General features: G+C 38.6%; 1 protein-coding gene across 5 annotated transcripts in view; it reads left to right on the top strand.

Annotated features, from left to right (window-relative positions):
* UBE2W (ubiquitin conjugating enzyme E2 W) overlaps positions 1-19,964 on the top strand; it is an 84,787-nt gene that overhangs the window by 40,996 nt on the left and 23,827 nt on the right. For all 5 annotated transcript variants that reach the window (XM_077942309.1, XM_015145506.3, XM_015145507.3 and 2 more), the window contains 2 exons: positions 4,418-4,520; positions 18,634-18,789. In XM_077942309.1, the coding sequence (XP_077798435.1) occupies positions 4,418-4,520; positions 18,634-18,789 (259 nt within the window). The remainder of the gene's footprint in view (positions 1-4,417; positions 4,521-18,633; positions 18,790-19,964) is intronic.

The following is a 19,964-nucleotide window of genomic DNA, read 5'->3' as shown; positions in this document are numbered from 1 at the left end:
AAGGAACAGTTTTGGGTACCTTTGACTTTGGCATTTGTATCAGTACTTAAGACAGGGGTCAAAACTTTAAGAACAAGAATATTACGAATGGATGTATAGACTCTTTTGAAAAAAAAAAGTAATACACTTCTTTAACTCTGCAACAATCACTTAAAAATATTGTTGAATTCTAAACTGATTTTTTGTGTATATCATATATAGAAAATATAAAACTCTTGTTCTAAAGCAACCAAAAGTGGAGCATACATTTAGAGTGGCATTTGTTGCATATTGTTAAACAAATGAAACTGACTCTTTTTTCATCCTGATGCAGATTATATCCCATTTTAATCTTTTTCCTCTCTCCCTTTATTAATCTACCTCAGAGTATCCTATAACAACTGTCCCTATAGTTCTCAAGGAAACTGATAATAATGAGATTACTTCTTCTTTCATCCTTTATTTTTTTGGGAGGATGGGGAAAACACACAACATAATAATTTATAAAAAGTTAAAGAAACGTTTTAAATTTTTACAAATAGAAACGCTTTAATAGATTACCAGGTAGTTTATACCACAAATTATAACAGCCAAAGCAACAATACCTTTATTGTAGAGTAAATCCTATCATATCGAGATACTGGTCAGGTAAGAATTTTTCTTTTAATTTATTGTAAATGAACCGTAAAATTTTTACCTTTGTGCCATCCTCTAGGCTATAAAAATAGTCTTATAAAGAATCAGATTGTTAAGAGTATATGAGATGTAGATATGGATGTGGAAGATCCATGAAGAGGATGATGATGAAAGCACATTAAGAAGCTTTCTGATGGGCACAAAAAGTAGAATGAAGAAAATCTGGTATTTGAGAGCACAACAGGGTGACTATAGTCAACAGTAATTTATTGTGCATTTTCAAATAGTTAAAGTATAATTGGATTGTAACAGAAAGGATAACTGCTTGAGGTGATGGATACCTCATTTACCCAGGTGCAATTATTATGCATTGTGTGCTTGTATCAAAATATCTCATGTGCCCCATAGATATATACACCTACTCTGTACCCACAAAAAAATTTTTTTTTAGTTTTCTGGAAGAAATTTGGTAGCATATATTGAGACCTTAAAAAATACGAACACTATCCTGTTTGACCCACCACACACCATCCTAAGTAACGATCTAGAAAAAGACTTAGAACCAACTATACTAATTTCAACATTACTAATTCTAGGGATAATTTGGGAATAGTGTAAATGTCAATAATATGGAAAAGGTTTGTCAAGGCAGTGCAGTGAAATGGCATCACTTGAATTATAGTCTATAGTCAGCATGTAAGGTAAAAATTTTGTATAGTTATAATTACCTTTGAAAAATCCTTTAAGAAGACCTTATTGGTATGTATCCTCTTTATTAATAAATCCACTAAAGCCAGTTTTTCCTCCAGAGTGGAATAGATGATTATGTCTTTAACAACCATGGTGTGTGAAGAATAAAAAAATTCTAATGCTTAAACGTTAGAATTAGAGTACTAGGTACTCACAGGTGTTGAAGAACTGAGACTAATTGAGAGAACAACACGTATAGTCTCATCGCATCCTTACTCTGGGGCATATGCTTGTGATTGGAATCATAAACCCTGATGGTTTAAATTGATGTAATTTAAGTGTGCACAAAATGCAGCTACTCGGCTGCCATTTTGTATAGGCTTTGATGGTATAGGAAACAGCAAAATGACTAGAATGAAATACACCCCCAAAAACTTTAACAGTGGTTGTCACTGGGTGATTTTTATTTCTACTTTTCTGAAGTTTCTACAATGAACATATCTTACTTTTTTAACTAATAAAATCTCATTAGGCCTGGCATGGTGGCTCATGCCTGTAATCTCAATGCTTTGGGAGGCTGAGGTGGGGTGGGAGGATCCCTTGAGCCCAGGAGTTCAAGACGAGCTGGACAACATAGGGAGATCCCATCTCTAGTAAAAAAAAAAAATTTTTTTTTAGTTGGCTGGACATGGTGGTGTGTACCTGTGGTCCCAGCTACCTGGGAGTCTGAGGTGGGAGTCGCTTGAGCCCAGAAAGTCAAGGCTGCAGTGAGCCCTGATTGCACCACAGTTCTCCAGCCTGGGTGACAGAGTGATACCTTGTCTCAAAAAAAAAGGGTTATTAGAAAGTACCATGCACAGGCCAGGCGCAGCGGTTCACACCTGTAATCCCAACACTTTGGGAGGCTGAGGCAGGGAGATCACCTGAGTTCAAGAGTTCGAGACCAGCCTGAACAACATGGAGAACCACCCCCTCTACTAAAAATACAAAAAATTAGCCGGGCATGGTGGTACATGCCTGTAATCCCAACTACTTGGGAGGCTGAGGCAGGAGAATCACTTGAACCCAGGAGGTGGAGGTTGCGGTGAGCCGAGATTGCGCGATTGCACTCCAGCCTGGGCAACAAGAGCAAAACTCTGTACCAAGAAAAAAAAAAGAAAGTACCATGCACAATGTTGACAGTTATATTGTCTTTGACCTCATGTAGTATCTGCATGTCATGCAGATATTACGAGGATTGATGAGATACTTGGTTAGCTCTTTATTTTTAAAAGTTGTGCTTGTTTGCATAGGTCACATGTAAATTTATGTTGTGTGTCCTCAAATTGCCATATAAACAGAACGAAAGACCACCATTTTTCCTGGGAATATTACTCTGCCTAGTAGATGTGGGTGGAAAATCAAGAAAGGAATTTCAAAGATTAAGAAGGACCTAATATATAAAGAGATAGTTTTTTGTTTTATATGCAGCTTTTGCATTGCATTTAATTTACCATGTATTGACTCTGAGTCAGGAATGTGCTAGGTTTTTTACTTATGTAGGGTCGTTTATCTCCAACAACACTATAAGGTGATTATCTTCTGTTTTATTATTGAGGTAGTTAAAACTGGAGAGAGAACATAACTTGCTCACACAACGAGTTAAGATTAACTGTAACTGCCACTTCAGTATAATTTCAGTTATAACTGTTTAATTTCACTATAAAATGTTGTCTCTTGGGTCTGTGGTCGTATCTTTTATTACCATGTATGGTACTCAGCATGCATTCTTAAAATGAATAGCCATGCTCTTAAGAGTCTGTATACTGTAGCTGATTTCTTTTAGAGAATAGGTACATTTATTAGTTTACATAATCCTAAGTTCATCGTATGCGTGGTAATGACTAGAATCCCAACACTGTGTTTCCTTTCTTTCTTTTGTTTTCTTGTATTTTAAGTACAAGAAAGTTTAATACCTGAAAAGTTCAAGAGAATTGCCTAGGTGTACAATAATTATAAGTGACAGAGCTATAATTAGGAACACATTGTTAATGACTTCAATTCACTTTTGCTTCTAATGCTGCCCTGTTATCTTTGCTGTCATTATCCCTTATTCTTTCCCCCATCTTAAAGAAAATAACAAGAAATAGTGTATACACTATAAATAACACATTTATGTTTATGATTGTTACATATTAAAACAAAGTAGGCTTGCATAGATGCCATAGAAATGGGCTTTATTAAACAATTGAAACATAGTGAGAGATAAAGAAAAGGCAGTACAAAGCCTTGCTTAATCGTCAAAGTAAGTGGAATGATGTCAATTTAGCTCCCCTTACCCTGTTAATCTTTTCTAGAATGTTGATGAGAAAAATAAATCTGACAGCTACGGTTCTCTGTAGTCATTGTCTATACGGGTTTCTCCATGGCTTCCACCAGTAATAATCAGAAAGACAGTTGATTAGTTTGATGTTATGTATAGAATACTTAATATCAGCATTGTAGAAATGGTACTTTGAAAAAATAAGGTAATGTAAATCAATTAGGAAGAGTACAGGCTTGGGTGTCAGCACACCTTAGTTTGAGATTTGTTTGTTTATTTTGAGACAGTCTTGCTCTGTAGCCCAGGCTGGAGTGCAGTGGCATGATCTTGACTCACTGCAACCTCTGCCTCCCGGGTTCAAGTGATTCTCCTGCCTCAGTCTCCTGAGTAGCTGGGATTACAGGTGCACGCCACCACGCCCAGCTAATTTTTGTATTTTTAGTAGAGACCAGTTTCACCATGTTGGTCAGGCTGGTCTCAAACCTCTGACCTCGTGATCCACCTGCCTCAGCCTCCCAAAGTTCTGGGATTACAGGCGTGAGCCACCGCGCCTGGCCTTGGGTTTTTGTTTTGTTGGCTTTTTTAGACCTATCTTTTGCTAGCTGTCTGACCTTGATCTGGTGGTTTCACCCCTGAATGTCAGAGAAGGTCATGAGAATTAACAGTGAGAGAGTTATTGGGAGGCTGGCATGTGCTGTTACACATAAACAACTCTTGTCCCAGTGCTTAGTGTACAGGAAGTACTTGGTGTCCTCTTTTCTCCTCCTTACCCCAGTATCTTAAGTTTTTAATTTGCCTTTTCTATTCTAGGTGGATTGTAGACATGGAAGGTGCACCAGGTACCTTATATGAAGGGGAAAAATTTCAACTTCTATTTAAATTTAGTAGTCGATATCCTTTTGACTCTCCTCAGGTAATTGCCTTGCTTTAAATTTTTTTTTTTTGTATTTTTAGATAGCTAAATGCCAGAGATGTTTGACTCAGTAAAAACATATAAATCATTTATACGTATGTAGATGGATTTGTTATTTCCTTGTTCGTAATATAATCAAGATATGAACATTACACTTAATATTGGGATTAGGGCTTTACTGCATTTTGCATCTAAAATTGTTTGTTTCTTATCCATAAATACTAGCAGAAAAGGGAATAGAAATCTAACCAGGCCTCTAGGCCAGGGGTCCCCAACCCCTATGCTGTGGACTGGTACTGGTCCCTGGCCTGTTAGGAGTCAGGCCACACAGGAGGTGAGCACCATTACTGCCTGAGCTCCGCCTCCTGTCAGATCAGTAGTGACATCAGATTCGCATAGGAGTACAAGCCTTATTGTGAACTGCACATGCGAGGGATCTAGATAGTACGCTCCTTATGAGAATCTAATGCCTGATGATCTGAGATGGAACACTTTCATCCCAAAACCATCATCCAACCCCCAGCCCCATCCGTGGAAAAATTGTCTTCCACCAAACCGGTCCCTTGTGCCAAAAAGATTGGGGACCACTGCTCTAGGCCATTCGAGAAGTTGGCATTTTGGAATAACTGGAGGCGCCTCTCCTAGGTCAGATGATAGAATCACATGGTGAAGAGAAAAGTTCTCTGTTGGAAGGAGTACTTTGATTTTGCATTGACGTGCTGTCTTTGCAGCCTTTTAGTACTGGAATGGCAGAGTACATCACCAGATGTTAAATATCTAAACATTGGCCCAAAGTCTGTTTATTATAATTTGATGCCCAGTCAGTTTAGTTAATAACTTAATACTTAGACAAGGGATAATGGTGGTAGAGGAATGTTTTTTGAGAGCTGTTTAACTATGGTAAATGATTAATCAGAGATTAGAGAAAGGAAGACTGTAGGATGACTTCCAGGTTTCTGGCTTGGTAATATAAGTAAATGAGTTACTATAATTACTTATTCTTCAGAGAATTATTGTAACAAAGCACTTCATTTTTAAAATTTGAGGCTTGTAATATCCGTTGGCTAAAGTGATAAGACGTAATGCCAACTCTTTCTAGTATTGCTAGCAAATGAGCTATTCTGTAAAATAGAACCATATACCTGAAATATTTCCCAGATACTGAAAATTTAGCTTGTAGGTGCTGAAGTGTACTATTTGGGGGAAAATCTTATTTCATTGCCACTTTAAACAATATACCAAACACAGCTTAATCTTTTGTTAGTTATGTAAGAGAAGAGATAGAAGTCAGTTACTGTATCATGCTATAAGTAAAGAGGTAATTGTTTTAAAGCATAGATTTAAATGGATACTGACTCCTTAAGTTCTACAATTTTCATGTGAGCAGAAAACTACTAAGACTTTTAGGACTTATTTTTATCATTTTCATAAAAATTAAAGTGAAAGGGATTATGCTGTTGTGACCACCTCTGGATGTCTATAGTAAGCATTTGTAGACTATAACAAAAAGTCAAAACAAATATCTTCTCTCCAGAAGATTGTCATCACTTCTGTTTTTTTCTGGCTGGTCAGCATCATTTCTGACTATAAATGTGTGGAGACCACTGGATATCAGTCTGTTTTCATCAATCAGCCTATTTGTCTACATTCATCTAAGTTCATTGATGGTATGGGAAGGAAGAATATTTCACACCAACTCAGAAGCTTTTGACTAGGGAGATATTGGGGGAAGGCTTACTCTGGGAACTTACCAATTTTTCACCAGAGGAAAATAATATTTCTATAAGCATGAAACCAAGTCAAAAACGTGTTCTCTAAACTCTTTCCTTAATATTGAATTCTAAATCAAATATCAAACTTAAACATTATGTTGAATTTCTTCTTTAATATTTCTGTAAGTTAAGCATTTGTTGTAAATTCTCCCTATCATCCTACTTCAAATTCATTTTATCCTCCTTCCCTGATTTTATTTCTACCTGCTCTTCTAACATTGGTGTTATCCAGGTTCTTTATTCAGCACTGTGTTACTCTTCTCACTCTTCTTTCACCTTCAATCACTTTAAGCAGCTAACTCAGATCTACAGCTCTGGGAACACCTCTTTTTTTAAGGCTTAATTTCATACCGTTGTTGAAATACTTGAGTACCTCCAGACATCTCAAATTTAACACAACTAAATTTGACCTTTCCAATAACAAAGCACATTTTGTTTTTCTTTATCCTGGGTTACTGTCCACCTATCTATTTTGTGTTCAGTTTTTCTCTTTTCCACACCCCTCCTTCCTACATTTGAAAGGTAGCCCATTCTTTTCTTAATGTCAGTGCTGTAGTGTGGTTTTTTGTTTGTTTTTGTTTTGTTGTTTTTGAGACAGAGTCTCACTTTGTCACCCAGGTTGGAGTGCAGTGGCGCAGTCTTGGCTCACTGCAACCGCTGCCACCTGGGTTCAAGTGATCCTCCCATATCAGCTTCCCAAGCAGCTGGGACTACAGGTGCATGCCACCACACCCAGCTAATTTTTATATTTTTTGTAGAGATGGGGTCTTGCCATATTGCCCAGACTAGTCTCGAGCTCCTGGGCTCAAGTGATCAGCCCACCTCCTTGGCCTCCCAAAGTGCTGGGATTACATGTGTGAGCCACCATGCCTGGCCTAGTCCAGGTTTTTATCTTTTAATTGAACTATTACAGTAGCTTTTAGTTCTTTGGATTCCTATGCATCCTTTCATGGTGCCATTAGATTTCTTTGAAGGCACAGTTATCTCATTGGTTACATACCACACACATGCACATGCACATGCACACACACACACATACACAGACACCCCCCCACTCCACCGCCCCCCACATATACACACACACAGTCTCACTCCACCATCCCCAGAATTCCCCACCCCCTCACAGTAAAACCTCTTAATGTTTCTTTATTTCCTGTGGAATCAAGTTTTTAGCCTGGCATTCAAGTCCCTGTGTAATCACATCCAAATATAACTTTTTCTGCACCTGCATGCATTCTTTATGGTAATATTTCTATAGTACTTCATAATTTAACTTCCATTCTGATTTTGTCTTCTAACATCTTTTAATGAAGTGGTTAGGGGAGGTAGATTCATCCTCATTTTATATGTGAAGAAATTGAAACTTGTAGAAGTGAAGTGCCTTGTTCACGTTTTAATACCTAGTTTATAGAACAATTAAGACTCAAACCCAAGTCTTTCCTTTCCTCCTTTGCCATACTGCCAATTAGATGAGAGTACCAGTATGGGGAAAAATGCCTATTTATCTATGTAGTAATTTTCTCTCTGAAAGTGAAAGATTATATGTGGAATGAATGATACTTTTGAAAGCTCTAAGCCAGTTATTCTCGCTCTTTTTGAAATATAAGGATTCCTTTTTTAATTTACTGTTTGGTGGGGTGGGTGGGGTGGAGACAGAGTCTCCCTCTGTCATCTGCCTGTGCTGTGGTGTAATCATAGCTCACTGCAGCCTCCAACTCCTGGGCTCAAATGATCCTTCCACCTCAGCCTCCAGAGTAGCAGGGACACAGCCATGTGCCACCATGCCTAGCTTGGTTTTTTTATTTTGTTATTTTGTTTTTATTTTTTTGAGATAGAGTCTCTCTCTGTTGCCCAGGCTGGAGTGCAGTGGTGCTATCTCTGCTCACTGCAACCTCTGCTTCCTGGGCTTAAACCGTCCTCCCACCTCAGCCACTCTGAGTATCTGCAACTACAGGTATGCACCACCATGCCCAGCTAAATTTTTTTGTATTTTTGGTAGTAGAGACAAGGTTTCGCCATGTTGGCCCAGCTGGTCTTGAACTCCTGTCCTCAAGTGATCCGCCTGCCTCGGCCTGTCAGAGTACTGGTATCATAGGCATGCCCAGTGAGGATTCCTTTTTAATATCAGTTAATTCTGTAGCCCCTCACATGGCATAGAGGTTGTATATTCTAATATCCATTGATTGGGAAAATGGCAGCACTACTGTTAGGCCAGTAATACTTCAAAATTTTTTAAAAGGTATTTATACATAATCTGTATAGTTTTAACATAATTATAAGGAGTCAAACATCAGTGTTTGATGGGCTTATAGACTTCAAGATTTTTCCAATAACTGAAACTCTCCAGAGATCCACTGCCCTGGGAAAGTGGCTGGAACCAGTCCTCTAAGGCAGTAAAATTCCCCCAAAATTTTATTTGATGAAACTCTGTAGCATTAGCACTTGTTAGATAAATTAGTCTTTCATCTTTCTGGCTGGGCATGGTACTCATGCCTGTAATCTAGGCACTTTGAAAGGCCAAGGCAGGTGGATCACTTCAGCCACCTGCTGTTTGAGACCAGCCTGGGCAACGTAGGGCAACCCTATCTCTAAAAAAAAGAAAGAAAAAGAAGTCTTTCATCTTTCCATGCAATGAGCAGTACTGAGTTTATCACTAGTTACAAGAGTAGAATTTGGAAAGTATTTCTAGAATAGATCAATCTCATTGTGAAATTACTGCTTTTATACCTTTAAATGAGATTGGTAAGACTGTTACACACCATTATGGTTTGTTGTGTTTTTCCTCCTACCAGATATATTTTATGTCTCATGTTGTGTCCTGCCTTATAATGAAAAAATTACCTATCAAATATGTTTGGCTCAGTCATTTGCCTTAAAAGAAAGAATAACAACAAACAATTTGTCAGTTAATATGGAAACAGAGATGAGGCATCTTTTCATCACTGCTTGCCACTAATGTACATTTACTGTCAGCCATACAGAAAGTATCTTTCTGTATACATATTCTGTTTTCTTATGCTAGGATACAGGTAAATGTTTGGTTAATTCAACATGTATTGGGCATGTATTGTGTATCAAATACTGTTTCTTGAGAGAGGGGAGAGAGTACAGAGATTTAAAAGGCATTGGGCCTGCCTTTAAACAGTTATAGTTTAGTATTTGGATAGGTAAATATTCATTCCATATTTCTTGAGGATGTATCATGGGACAAACACTGTGCTGGGTGCTGGTAATTCAATGAGGGCCAAAACTGCAACAGCAACAACAATCTTGCTTACATGGAGTTTGCATTCTTGTGGGGAGAGACAGTAAGCAATGAGTAAAATACATATAGTATGGAAGATGGTGGGGGAAAAGTACAGAAGGGGAGACAAGGGTGTTGAAATACTGAATAGAGTCGTTGGGAAAGATTTCACTGAGCAGGTGACATTGGAGGAGAGATCTGAAAGATGTACAGGAGTAAACCATTTGAAAGAGGAGAGAAAGAACAGGTGAAGACAAAATGCAAAGACTCTAAATCTGGAATATGCAGGACAGGTCCCTGGAGTGTTGTATAAACAGGAAGGGGAGTGTAAGGCCGAGGTCAGTGTATTAGGCCATTTTTGCACTGCCATAAAGAAATACCTGATGCTGGGTAGTTTATAAAGAAAAGAGGTTTAATTGGTTCACATTTCTGCAGGCTGTACAAGAAGCATAGTGCCACCATCTGCTTCTGGTGATGGCCTCAAGACGCTTACTGTCATGGCAGAAGGTGAAGAGGGAGCAGGTGTCTCACATGGCGAGAGTGAGAGCAAGAGTCAGTGGTGAGGTGCCACACATTTTCAAACAACCAGATCTCACGAGAACTCATTCACTGTTGAGGACATCACCAGGCCATTCATGAGGGCACCCACCCCGAGTGACCCAAACACCTCCCACCAGGCCCCACCTCCAACATTGGGGGTTACATTTCAACATGAGATTTGGAGGGGACAAATATCCAAACTGTATTAGTCAGAGAGATCATTTGGGCTGGAGGGGTCATCACGGCTTGTATAGGATATTTATAGCCCATTGTAAGAATTTTGACTCTTTACTCTTAGTGAGATGGGGAAGCCTTTGGAAGGTTTTGAGCAGAGGAACGATGTAGTCCTATTTAAAGTTAAAAGGAACAGTCTGGCTGTTGTATGGCATATAAACTGTTCAGGGCATAAAGGTGCAAGGAGATCAGATAGGCCATTAAAGTAACCCAGGTGAGAGATGATGGTGACTTGCACCAGAAGGGTAGCAGTGGACGTTTTGGAAAGTGGTCATGTTTTGGATCTGTTTTAAAGTTTGAATGAACAGGATTTACTAATGGATTAATTTGGAGTATGACTGAAGGAGGAGTCAAGGAAGACTCCATGATTTTTGGCATATGCAACTGTACACACAATTAACTGAAGTGTGAATTGTATGCCTTGGGAGCAAAAGGGAAAGCAACCAATTTAGAATACTCTAAGGGGGCAAAGAAAAACTTACTTGAACTGGTAGAACTGGGCCTTAAAGGACAAAAAGAGTTTATGTGAAAAGTATAGGGCAAGGTGTGAAAGGACTTGGCCTCCTCACGTTTGTGAGGATAGGCTCTTGTAGTTTTATGTGTCGATATATGGGGGATTACAGCAGAAGATGAGAGAGGAAGGTTATTTTGGGGCTCATCAAAAAGGATCTTACAGTGTGAAAGAAGCTTGACATTTCTATCATAGGTATTAGGAGGGATGGCCCATCTCCATCAAAACTCTGAAATCCACAACTGGGCATGGTGGCTCATGCCTGTAATCCCAGCACTTTGGGAGGCCAAGGCAGACAGGTCACTTGAGGTCAGGAGTTGGAGACTAGCCTGGCCAACATGGTGAAACCCATACTAAAAATGCAAAAATTAGCTGGGCATGGTGGTGTGCACCTGTAGTCCCAGCTATTCGGCAGGCTGAGGCAGAAGGATTGCTTGAACCTGGAAGGTGGAGGTTGCAAGTGAGCCGAGATCGTGCCACTGCATTCCAGCCTGGCGACAGAGGGAGACTCCATCTCCAAACAAAACAAAAAAAATCTCTGAAGTCCTCAAGCTTAGTATCTTGACTCTTACTACTTTTCCTTTCTACATCCAAGAGAAAGTTCTTCTATTCCTTTACATATCCAGTATTTGTACCCCTTTCCTCTGTTAAAGCATTCTATTTGAGTGAAACAAATCTGAAATACATCTGTATTATATTTATTTATTATTATTATTACTATTATTATTATTGAGATGGAGTCTCGCCCTGTCGCCCAGGCTTCAGTGCAGTGGCATGATCTTGGCTTATCACAGCCTCCGCCTTCCAGATTCAAGCAATTCTCCTGCCAGTAGCTGGGATTACAGGTGTGCACCACCACACCCAGCTAATTTTTTTTCGTATCTTTAGTAGAAATGGAGTTTCCCCATGTTGGCCAGGCTGGTCTCGAACTCCTGACCTTGTAATCTGCCCACCTCAGCCTCCCAAAGTGCTGAGATTATAGGCGTGAGCCACCATGCCCGGCCACTTTTATTTATCACTCTGTTGCCCAGGCTGGAGTGCAGTGGCGCGATCTTGGCTCACTGCAACCTCTGCCTTCCGGGTTCAAACGATTCTCCTGCCTCAGCCTCCAGAGTAGCTGGGATTACAGGTGCACACCACAACGCCCAGCTCATTTTTGTGTTTTTAGTAGAGACGAGGTTTTGCCATGTTAGCCAGGCTGGTCTGGAACTCCTAACCTCAAGTGATCCACCCGCCTTGGCCTCCCAAAGTGCTGGGATGACAGATGTGAGCCACCGTGCCCGGCTTTATACTACCTTTAAATGTCTCAGTTGTACAGGGTTGTTATTTTTGAGATTTTTTTTTTTTTTTTTTTTTTTTTTGAGATGGAGTCTTGCTCTTGTTGCTCAGGCTGGAGTGCAATGGCATGATCTCAGCTCACTGCAACCTTCGCCTCTCAGGTTCAAGCGATTCTCCTGCCTCAGCCTCCTGAGTCCCTGAGATTACAGGCACCCACCACCATGCTCAGCTAATTTTTTGTAGTTTTTAGTAAAGACAGGATTTCACCATGTTGGCCAGGCTGGTCCCAAACTCCTGACCTCAGGTGATCCACCCACCTTGGCCTCGCAAACTGCTGGGATTACAGGCTTGAGACTCCGTGCCCGGCCTTGTTTTAGAGATTTTTAGCTAATTTTTGATGAAAACATCTTCAGTATTTTAGAAATAGGGAAAATGTTTATTTTAGAGGGAAGAGAGGGAAGGGGACAGTGTCTCTTTGATTTGAAGCCATTTTGTTGCTAAGAGTGGTGCTGAAAGTACAATTGTCTTGATTATAAAGCTTTAGAAGTACTGAGGCAAAAGAGTAATTGCCTTCCTCTTCATCCTCATTCCCCACTCCTATTCATGCCTCCTTACCACAGACCCTTTTCTGTTGCTCAAAACTCATTCATTGCAGAGATCCAGAACCTATCTTCATGATGTCCTCATCTTGTCTTTTTTTCCTGGACTGGTTTTCCATGGTTTTCATAGGGTGATGTTCAAGCTTTCCAAAGTCTTTGAATAACAATTTTTATTGCCTTCAATTGTCAAGCATCTTGGACACCTGACAAGAAGGTGAACAGTGAACCCTGTTCACTGAAGCCTGGGGGGTCACGGAGAAAGAAGATAGAGGATTAGATTAGTAGGCTAAAAGAACATAGAATATAAAGGGAAGAGAATGATGACCATCCAAGGCAATCCAAGTTTAGTTTTGTGTGTCCAATAATTTTGTCTTTGCACTATTGCTGCATGTCACTGGTTATTATAGAATATCAGGGAACACTTATGGATGCTTGCTGGTATATATGAGAGGACTAAAAAGAGAGAATTGAATTGAAAGCTATGCTAAGATTCCAATCTCCAGTCATTTTAATCAAATACCATTTATGGTAGACTACCTATATGTTATATATAAATATCTGATTTAGTTTCCATTACAACAGTAAACTGATTGCTTGTACGTTCAGTTTATGTAGTTACACATTAAGTACCATCATCTGCATTAAGTACTATCTTATAATAATTGTAATCAGAGAACATATTTTCCTCATACTGTCCCTGGAAAAACCTTGGTATCCGTATCGTAAATTGGCTTTTATAATTATGTTCTGTTTTTTACTGCTCATTTGTATATACTGTGTTTTGACCTAGCTTGACACCATATTAGGTGATTGACTTTCTAACTACCTCTACAGCTCTAGTCTGAACAGTAGGGCGCCTCCTTTGTGGTAAGATCTCAGTACCATAAGGTCTTTTAGTATTGGGCTTGATGTTTGAAAATTCTTGAATTTCATATTAGAAAGTTACCTGATATCCATCCTTTGTTTTGTTCTTAGCAATAATGCAGAGGTTTTTGGTAAACTGTATTTTATATAGAAGTGTACAATTATTTTATATAGAAGTGTACAATTATAAGTCTACTTTCAATTATTGATTTTTATTAAGTCATTGTAAATATTGGTAACTATAATATTGAGCTATTGAGCTATTTCTCTGACTACACCAAATTTGAGCGGGGTTTTTTTTTTTTTTTCTCCCCGAGTCAGGGTCTCACTCTGTTGCTCAGGCTGAAGTGCCATAGGCTATCATAACTCAACTGCAACCTCAGACTTCTGGCTCAAACAGTCCTCTCACCTTAGCCTCCTGAGTAGTTGGGACTACAGGAGCATGCCACCACATGCGGCTAGTTACTATTTTTTTTTTTTTTTTTTTTTTTTAGGGATGGGGTCTTGCTTTGTTGCCCAGGCTGGTCTTGAACTCCAGGGCTCAAGTGATCCTCCTACATTGACCTCCCAAAGTGCTAGGATTACAGGTGCGAGTCACCATCCCCAGCCCCTGTTCATTCTTATTTTTGATTTTTATCACTATGGTGGCTTTCAGTTTAGATTTTAGTAGTTTTATGAAAGGCACTACATTCACAGTACCCAAAAGTTACCCAGAGATTGGCCTGCTTAAAATTTTAGGTTGGTTGTGGGATAAACATACTTACCTCCAAAATGATACATACCCTGAGCACAATTATTTCTCTCTTAGCTCTCACTTGCTTTTGAATAAACCGTACTGCTCGGGAGAAGTTTGGAAATGTAGTAATAATTAAAGACTGCTTCTAGTCTGGTTGCGGTGGCTCACACTTGTAATCCCAGCACTCTGGGAGGCTGAGGTGGGTGGATCACGAGGTCATGAGTTTGAGACCAGTCTGGCCAACATATAGTGAAACCCCATCTCTACTAAAAATACAAAAAATTAGCCAGGCGTGGTGGTGTGTGCCTGTAATCCCAGCTACTATGGAAGGCTGAGGCAGGAGAATCGTGTGAACCCAGGAGGCAGAGCTTGCAGTGAGCAGAGATCGTGCCATTGCACTCCAGCCTGGGCAACAGTGCGAGACTCCGTCTCAAAAAAAAGACTGTTTCTGATGCATTCAGAACTTCAAACTTGAGTCATATACGTTAGGTCTAAGAGCCTTTTGTAAAACTGTATTTCCATCAGATAGTTCCTTAAAAATCTGTAATTCCATTTTACTTAGTGTAATTTATGCAGCGAGGAATGTCTGTGGTCTCCGTTGTTGGCTGTTCATATGACTGCTTTGAATAAATTCCCAAAGTTCCTATGGTTTCAAATTTATTGTGTTCAGTTGTTTTGTCACATCAGTTCTAGTTAGTTTTATCAGCTACTTGAGACTCCAGAAAGTTTTTTTTTGAACTTTAGAAACAGTTTAATAATTTGTAGAAACTACTTGACTGCATTAAAAAACTGAAATGTTCACTTTCTCCTTTGGCTTGTAGTGAGTATTAAATAAATGAGGATGGCTAACAGTATGCAGTCGAAGAAATTCTGCCTTGGTTACTCTCCCCATGCAGAGAACCAGATTAGCAAAGTTTATATTAAAACCATCTGTGGGGCCAGGTGCAGTGACTCATGCCTGGAACCCCAGCACTTTGGGAGGCTGAGGTGGGTGGATCACCTGAGGTCAAGAGTTCAAGACCAGCTTGGTCAACGTGGTGAAACCCCATCTCTACTAAAAATACAAAAAATTAGCTGGGTGTGGTGGCAGGCACCTGTAATCGCAGCTACTGGAGAGGCTGAGGCAGGAGAATCACTTGAACCTGGGAGGTGGGGGTTGCAGTGAGCCAAGGTGGTACCATTGCACTCCAGCCTGGGCAACAAGAGCAAAACTCTGTCTGGGGGGAAAAAAACAAAACAAACAAAAAAATCTGTGGAAACTGTGCTTATTTGTCCCTTGTATGAATGAACTATTGAAAAAAAAATTCCTTTTATTTCAGAAATTCACGTCTGGCATGTAAATTCACCCTTTCTATGTTTACAAACTTCTAAAATTCTGTATCTGGCAGGTTAGGTCCTAGGGGTTGCCTATTATCTAATATATGCAAATAATTAATTCCCCTGGTTTTGGTTGCTAAAAGTTTTAGGGTTGCTGCATTTGCCCTGCATGCAGTATGTTAAAAAGCCCCTGCTGTTTTATTTAAAGGTTATTGAGATCTGAATTATTTTTTATCTCAATCCCCTTCTACTTCACAGTTGTTTCTGTTTTCTTCATTACTGGTTCTAACAAAATGTCTGCTGCATCTGCTGTAGGTGTTTTCTACTGCTACTCATCACTTTTCTTTCTCTTTTCTCCTTAGTTCCTTTTGGTTCATGCCTACTTAGTGGCTCTCAGGCCAAGTGATTTAGTTTATAACCTTTTCTCTTCAGGAAAAATACTGCTTTCCTTGTGCTCTGAATTGGCTGGGCGAAACATGGTGTGGTAACCTTCGTGTTGCTATTTTCTTTAAAGGTTGGTGATTCAGTTTTGCCAAAGAAGATAATTTGGCTGTTTTTTGTTTTTTTGGCACTTTCAGATCGCTATTCTTCTTAACTTCTTGATAGAGACCTTACTGGGAAAAATATCTTCTTTTTTTTTTTTTTTAAGATGGAGTTTTGCTCTTATCACCCAGGCTGGAGTGCAATGGTGTGATTTCAGCTCACTGTCACCTCTGCCTCCCAGGTTCAAGGGATTCTCCTGCCTCAGCCTCCCAAGTAGCTGGGATGACAAGCGCGTGCCACCACTGCCAGCTAATTATTTGTGTTTTTTAGTAGAGACGGGGTTTCGCCATGTTGGCCAGGCTGGTCTCAAACTCCTGACCTCAGGTGATCCACCCACCTTGGCCTCCCAAAGTGCTGGGATTACAGGCATGAGCCACACCGAAAAATATCTTTAAAAAAAATAATCGTGGCCAAAGAAGAAACTCTTGGGTATTGCTTGTGTTTTAATGAAAATATCCTAATTATCAAATGGCTTTTTATGGCAAAATGAATACCCCAAGGCATGTATCCGTAAGATTTGTAAACTCCCATTCTGTACATCTACAACACATGGGAATATCAGATGCATATGATGTAATAAACTATAGTTCATATTTATTAAAAATAAAATTTCACTAAAAAACACTTGTGGACAGACTCCAGTGTGGAACTATAAGACCATTTAAGCGTTTGTTTTCTTTTACAGAACAGTACTTTTTTTTTAGCAAAAAGTAATTAAGAGGGTACTAGCACTGATAGATGTAATTGAGATAAATGGCATGCTTAGAGCATAGCCATTACAAAGTCAAAGTCCTTTCAGGGAGTCTTCTGCAGTTAGGTAGGATAAGTGACTTGATTTCTCTTATTTTGAGACGTTACTTTTGTTTTTTAGCTTTTTTTTTTAATTAGTGGGAATGGAGGGTTGATGTCCAGAATTTAAAGAAAAGAAATACATGCAAATATGGAAAATCGTTCCTTTGGGGAAAAAATGCTCTTTGCTGTCTTATCTAGTCTTAGTCAAGGAAATATGTCCCATAGGTTAATATATCTGAAATATTAGAAGACTCCTACTCATATGAAAGACTGCTTTATTAACATGTAAATCTTTGTAAAATTGTAACAAAATCAGATTCATAGCTAGATATTGAAAATATATATAAAACCTTAGCTTATGGTAATTTCCTATAACATATTCCATATTAAACTATAGCATACCTTATTCTATTCATATTTACCTCACTGGTTCTTTTTTCTGCTCTATAAAGAGAAAAAAGGGTATGCCTAAAGCAATACTGTATATCTTTTATTGTTTGTGCTACAACTTAAGGTAAGATTTCTCCTTACTGATATTCTGCTGTACTTGGTGTGAGGCGGTTTGCAGGGCTGAGAGAGATACTGTAAATCTGATTTAGGAATTGTTGGTTTATATCTGATGAGTTCTATAAAAATCTCATCATACTTACTAAATCAGAATCTGTGAAAGTAGGACACTGGAATTTGTATTTTTAAGCAGATATTCCAGCTATGTGGTTTTTTTTGTTTTGTTTTTTTGTTTGTTTTTTTGGCAAGGTCAGGAATTAGGAACTACTGCTAACCTGCAGAATAAATACAGACACAGTGTAAACATAAGACTTCTGCTTTCTTTGAGCAACTTTGGACTATGCTTACAGATTCCTCAGGATACATGAATTTATTCTCCTGCCTATTTGCTTAGGTAAATAAGTTTAAGAAAAACTACTGTAAGATATTTGTTGAATTATTAGAGCAAAGGAATGAAATAATAGATTTATTACCATTCAAAACATTGCTGAGACAAGATAGAGAAAGGAAAAGTAGTGTTAGAAGAATTGAGTAAAAGGAAAAGGAGAGTAGAACTGCAAATTGGGAGACTTGGTCAACTTTTGTATTTTTCGTCTAGGCACGTAGGTATTTACTGATTAACAGCTAGTAACTTGTGCCCATCATAATGGATGTGTAAGTTTAGACGAGGTGGAATGTATAACAATCATTTCCCTTTGCCACATGCACCTTAGAGCTAACATTGTTAACAGGTAGTAGTAGTAGGAGTGTTCCTACCACCTGTCATTCATATTTTCCCAAAATTGAATATTTTTGTTTGGAATTTTAACATACTTGATTTTTATATGCAGAGAGCAATGAAGAGAATTTGAAAAATCATTCTTATAAATGTAGTTGTCTTTCACTAGTGAAAAATACGTAGTACTTTAGAATTTTTAAGGATAATTTATCAAAAATAACAGAAATAAAAAATAATGTGGCTTCTTTTCCCTACTACGTGGTTATTCATTCAGTGAAACCAATACTTACTGAGTTAATGAGAGTAAACAAATAAGCAGTTGTTTATCATGTTCCTGGCACTGATTTTGGTGGTTTTTTTTTTTTTTTTAATAATGAATACTTGTTATATGTGGAGAATATTTTAGTTTTTGGTAATAGAGAATATTTGAGTTTTAATGGAATTTTATTCTCTCTTAGGTCATGTTTACTGGTGAAAATATTCCTGTTCATCCTCATGTTTATAGCAATGGTCATATCTGTTTATCCATTCTAACAGAAGACTGGTCCCCAGCACTCTCAGTCCAATCAGTTTGTCTTAGCATTATTAGCATGCTTTCCAGCTGCAAGGAAAAGGTAGGACTTTTCAGAATTATTCCAGATAGTATCTCTTCTTCTTTCAGTTTAAGTAGATAAATAATTTTAATATGTAATTCTCTTTATTTAGAGGAAGGACTTATGCTTTTTATCTTAAAATTATGGGGAATTTCATGTTTAGTAATAAATTCAAAAGTTATTTTGATACCTTTCATTCCAAATAGAAGTTTTACATGTTGAATGGGGTAGAAGCCAGATTTACTGTTTTATATTTTTTTAAACAGGAAATGTACGGTATGTTCTTAAATCTGATTTTATTCCCAAAAGCATGCACAGGGTAAACGTGTACAAGAAATTCTTTTTGTAGATTTCACAATGGAAAGCCTCAGAAAAGTGCATCATAGCTTCCTTCTCCCCTCTGCCAGCTCCCACCCTATCAGCCTGTTTCAGGAAATTTTTCAGGAACCAGAGCTTTCCTGTCCTAATGATTAGGTTGAAGGAGGAAGACTAGTTTACCAGTAGAATTTTCAGGATGTTTCTTCCTGTTCTCCTTTATTAATCCACAGATTCTATGTCTAATGGAAGTGGGGGGAGGGAAAAACAGAAAGAAAAAAATCACTTATGAAATTTAAAATGTAGGCCGGGCATGGTGGCTCAACACCTGTAATCCCAGCACTTTGGGAGGCCTAGGCAGGTGAATCACCTGCGGTCAGGAGTTCGAGACCAACGTGACCAACATGGTGAAACCTTGTCTCTACTAAAAATACAAAAATTAACTGGGTGTGATGGTGTATGCCTGTAATCCCATCTCCTCAGGAGACTGAGGTAGGAGAATCGCTTGAACCCAAGAGGCGGAGGTTGCAGTGAGCCAAGATCACGCCACTACACTCCAACCTGGGCAACAGAGCGAGGCTCCATCTCAAAAAAATAATAATAAAATAAATTTTTAAAATATATATATATAAGTTTAGGATACCCTTTAAATGTGTCTGAATCCTCTGTGCACTTCTGACCTTCTTGTCATTCCTGCTTAAGGGTTAGTATAGCATAACATTTATGTATTTCTACATTTTAAAACCCCTCCTAAATCCCCATGAGGGTTTCCTTTTGCATTCTGTTTTAAACAGCTTTGCCCTAGAGGTTAGGGAGCTATTTGTGTTTTACAATTTTCTTCCCTTTTCTCCAAGTTGAACTGAATGTCATTTTTAGTAAAT

Source organism: Macaca mulatta, chromosome 8, assembly GCF_049350105.2.
Source record: "Macaca mulatta isolate MMU2019108-1 chromosome 8, T2T-MMU8v2.0, whole genome shotgun sequence".
Classification (NCBI taxonomy): domain Eukaryota; kingdom Metazoa; phylum Chordata; class Mammalia; order Primates; family Cercopithecidae; genus Macaca; species Macaca mulatta.
Note: the sequence above shows the minus strand (reverse complement) of the source record. Positions and strands in the feature narration are given on the sequence as shown.